At 40.6% G+C, this 4,562-nt stretch overlaps 1 protein-coding gene across 1 annotated transcript; it reads right to left on the reverse strand.

The window, feature by feature from the left end:
• Positions 1 to 407: 407 nt before the first annotated feature.
• Positions 408 to 3,165, reverse strand: LOC127942087 (brain-specific homeobox/POU domain protein 3-like). The gene is made up of 2 exons (XM_052537639.1): positions 2,888 to 3,165; positions 408 to 2,420 (listed from the first exon to the last, which is right to left on the reverse strand). Exons 1-2 carry the CDS (start codon positions 3,005 to 3,007, stop codon positions 1,506 to 1,508), a joined length of 1,035 nt encoding a protein of 344 aa, XP_052393599.1. The 5' UTR covers positions 3,008 to 3,165; the 3' UTR covers positions 408 to 1,505.
• Positions 3,166 to 4,562: the final 1,397 nt, after the last annotated feature.

Here is a 4,562-nt window from a genome sequence, read left to right on the forward strand (position 1 = left end):
GAAGTGAACTTATCTTCCTGTTATGTCCAACAAATTGCGTAACATAGATCTAAACCAGAAACATTAATAGCATTCAGAGTTTCCTCATTCATAAATGATGTATTTAATCGTGCTTGTAAAACTGGATCTTAAGGGTATTTTATTATTTGTTCAAGCAGGGCTTAACATCATGGACGAGCTATAGGAAACTAGCGTTTATTTAAATAAACTACATGCAAGTTACTAAAATTAAGTTCGTTAGTAATCATAATCCTCATGACAATGTTTGGTTTACAATAAGCCTGAAAATATATAATACGCATTTATCTTATTTAAAGAACGATGTAATAATTAGTGTTATTAATCAAAATACATAAAAACTCAGAATAATAATTCAAGTCCAGGGACATAACACACACTGCAGTAACTGAGGTAAGACGTGCATGGTTTATTAAAAATTCTGTCGCTTACACAGACACAGACACAGTTAAGCACACTTTCACAAATGAAACATGTGTGGTATTCAAAATAAATAAGCTCAAATAAATAAACAACAAAATCAATAAAGTAGAAATATAAATAGTCCAAACAAATAAGGAATCGGAATCATATCTACAAAGTGCAATGAATCTCTGAATATGTTATGAAATGCTCCCATCTACAAACTTAGTGTAGCAGTAATAATAGTAATAATAATAATAATAAATTAAGTGAAGACGTACAGTAGAAGGGGCTAGTCACAAAATAAATCTTAAATAATTTGATTGTCAAAGCATCGTTGGAGTGAAATTAGTTGCAACACACAAGGCTTGGTGTTTTCTATCTATTTTACCCAAAATGTGACAAAAAAGTGAAATGAAAATTCTAGTTTTATGCCTTATTTCCAAAATGACCATGAATGTGTCAAGACGTCAGGAATCATGAGGTAGACACAGAAAAGTACATTAAGTCTGCCCGTGTGAACGTGCGTTCGCCTGTGCGTGTTCTCTCTTATTGCAATAGCCTACATCAAAATGAATGGAAATTTCAACCAATAAATGAACACTTAATGCTTGTAAACCATGCAATGGATCACAGCAGAACCTTCATGATTTTCTTCTGGCGCATATAAAACAACACTAAAGATTCTCGAATGGGGCATCTTTTGCACAACAGTGTTTTTCTCTTTCTTTCTTTTCATCCTTAAAAAAGAATTTTGGTGCGTTCTTCACACAAACGGGTGCAGTGTATTCACATATATGTACAGATGAATATAAAAGAGTTGTTTTGAGTTAAGAGAATCATTATTCAATTCTCCATTTGTAAAATAATTGCAACGCTTCGGTGGTGTTGATTTTCCTCTCGTCCTCCGTCTTCCAGAGCGTGTTGTTCTTGACATATTGTCATGACAAACTTTTGGTACACTTTCTGTCTCTGGGATGTTGCCGCCCAGCTCCCATTCCTGTGTGGGAAGAGTTTCGTCTCAGCTTCGAGGAGTTTTGTCGGCTCTGTTCATGGTTAAGTTTATTTAAATGCCTTATTCTGGACTAGTGCGTTGCAGAAAACTTCATTCGTTTCTGCTTTTGCCTTTGATTACAAAACCACACGCGGACCACGTTTTTTTTCAGGTCCAGTTTCTCGGCAATGGCAGCGATTTTCTCCGACGAGGGTCTGGGCTGGACGGCAAAGTAAGCCTCCAGCGAGCGCTTCTCTGGAGCAGCGATGGAAGTGCGTTTTCTCTTTTTGTCCCCGCCGTTAAAAATCTCCGGCTTGGCCATTTTCTCTCTCTGAGCCCGTTCTGCTTCCTCTAACCATGCTTCCAGAATAGGCTTGAGGGCTACCATGTTATTATGGGACAAAGTGAGGGACTCAAACCGACAGATAGTACTCTGGCTTAGGCAGCCGACCCCGGGGATTTTAAGATTGGCTAACGCCGAGCCCACGTCGGCCTGCGTGACTCCGAGTTTGATCCGCCTCTGCTTGAAGCGCTCGGCGAAAGATTCCAGCTCCCGTGGATCAGGCTCAGAGTCTCCACCGCCACCCATAGAGGTGTGCGAGCCCAGGCCGTGGTGGTGCATGTTCATACTTTGCGGGTGGTGATGCTGCATGTGATTAATTGCTGACATGTGTGAATGCGGATGAGAAGCGGTGGAGCAAACGTCGGATCCCGACATGCCTCCGATAGTGATGCCGGGGGTGAGGTGGTCGAGCAGGTCGCCCTCCAGGCCCTGCGTCGGCTGGTGGTGGGGATGATGGTGATGAGAAGTCAGCACAGACGGGTGATGAAGGTGCCCAGAAGAGGACGTGGGCGTGCAGGTCATGCCTGTCATGCTTGTCATGGTGTGGTAGGTGGCATCTGGCTTGAACGGGTGACTCTTTTGAGCGACGATGTCCACTGCCGCCAGCGCCTCGGCTCTCTGGAGCAGGGTCTCGTCAAAGCCAGCAAAGATGTTACCCTGCAGCTATGTGACAGAGAGCAAGTGTAAGTATCAATGCCAAATTCCAGCAAACCAGTTTTAAGTTGCCAAATCATTTTAAAGAAAATATAGGCTATAAATAAATCACGCAGCCTGCATTTAGTTTTTACCGTGTTATAAAGTTTTATAGAATCAAATTGAGACACTTTTTGCAAACCATCTAAAGCGGCATTAAAATGGCCAGGCTATGCAAATAATTTCGAAATAAAGTGCTGCTTCTGTGTTGTAAAATGTCAATTTTTTATTATGTAAAATAAATGCATAAGTGCAAGAGTTATTTGGGGGACAGATTATTAAATAGACTGCCTTTACATAAAAAAACCCCGATGCACTTCTCTCTTTTTTCACGCAGAGAAAAAGTTTTAAACATTACGATTTCAATGCAAATGATTGCTGTGATAATGAATCGCAAACCAGAAACACAGATGAAATAGCCTTGTTATTAAACTTACCGAGGGCGTGGGTAAACATGCTCGTCGGATAGCCTCAGAACTGGAATGTAGAGGTGTGTATTTAGGTTCGTGCAAAATCGGATGCATACTAAACGGTTGTTTGCTATTCATGGACATCATTATGGCGGAGGTGAGAGAAGGTCGTTTGTCGTCTTCCTCGTTTACCTCCGTTTTGGCCCAAGCAGTGTCTACCTCGAAGAACCAGGATAATCTGGATGGTAAAAGTGAAAAGCTATGCCTGAGGAGTCTTCCTTTCTGGCTGAGCTGTAGCCAGGTGCGAGCTGTCAATGTCTATGATACAGTAGGAATTTACGCAGGCAACTAACATATAACGCGGTCTTCTTTAGCCCCGCCCAGATAGGTACAAGTCCCGCCCTACTACTATTGCAGTACCCTTAAATGTAATTGGTAAAATTGCCATGTGAACACGCCTCTGGAGTTTCATCCCCCATCATGTGCTCTTGACCAGAGAAGGCGTGACTTTAGAGCTTAGACTCTTATGGTGTGTTTTCATTGGTGCTGTGATTTTGACAGGTTGCGCTAGATTGGTTGTAGGCCTATTGAACAGTGTGATCTTTATTGTGCACATGCTTTTCATTTGAATATCACCGTATCTATTAATTGATATGATTCTTATAAACAATAGTTTAAATATAAATAAAAAATAGCCTACTCGTGATTTATAATTGCCAACTTTTTATAAATGCCATTGTAAATTTTTTTAGCTATACATTTGATCATATTTATAATGATTTACTAATTTATATCATTTTGTATCGTTTGTCACACAAACTGAGAAAATGTCATTCTTAAATGCACGTTTTGTGCATTTTGTTGAGTGAAGTAAGTGACTTTTGTGGCCAGCCTTAACAATTTGGTACATTAATTAATTATTGTTCATTTACTTTGTGGTATGCACCGCAATATGGATTCTCAAATAGAGCATAAACAGGATGGGATGAAAAGAACCCATGTACAATTAAATATTGATAAAAAACAAACAAATAAGAGTCAATCAAAGACCTCATTCTGACAAATGAAATTCTGGAACCACCATCTTTTGCATGAATGAATGAATGAATGAATGAATGAATGAATGAATGAACGAACGAATTAAAGAAAAACTGTGGTTAGAAAGAAAAACGAAATGGTTCCAATAGATAAAAAGTCTTGGTTCAGTGAATACATCACATTACACTACACACAGTGATGCTGCTAACTTGGGAACTTCATTATTGGAACTTGACTATTTGATCAGCACCTCTTTAAAGTGGGTTGTGTGTTGCAGAGGTTTTGTTGGTAGTGCATGCAAGCTGCTCTGGTTTGGCTTGTATAAATACCACATATCTATCACTCTAATTGGTACTGAAACCCCAGACACAGACAATAAAGGCCCACAATGGAAGAAGGAGTCTCTGCGAATGTGACTCAGAAACCTGAGATGCAGACACAGATAGCAACACCGTCCCCTCGTGCCTTGCTCTCCGGCAAGGCCTTGGCACCCGCTCATCAAATATGCATCAATGCTGCCATCTCTCCCCCAGCAACCACTGTCACTGGGGACTCCAAATGCTGAGGGACGGACAGAGAGGCACAGCAAAAGTGACAGAACAGAGAGAGGCAGTCTGGAAAAGAGAAGAGGGCTCAAAGAGTGAGCATATACATGTATAGAGAG

Source organism: Carassius gibelio, chromosome A21 (assembly GCF_023724105.1).
Source record: "Carassius gibelio isolate Cgi1373 ecotype wild population from Czech Republic chromosome A21, carGib1.2-hapl.c, whole genome shotgun sequence".
Taxonomy (NCBI): Eukaryota; Metazoa; Chordata; class Actinopteri; order Cypriniformes; family Cyprinidae; genus Carassius; species Carassius gibelio.

What these genes read in the sequence shown, in the direction of transcription:
- LOC127942087 (XM_052537639.1), bottom strand. Translation starts at nt 3,007, where the DNA reads ATGATGTCCATGAATAGCAAACAACCGTTTAGTATGCATCCGATTTTG. An exon ending in CATGTTTACCCACGCCCTCG is followed by an intron (nt 2,421 to 2,887) that starts GTAAGTTTAATA and finishes TCTGTCACATAG; the next exon opens with CTGCAGGGTAACATCTTTGC.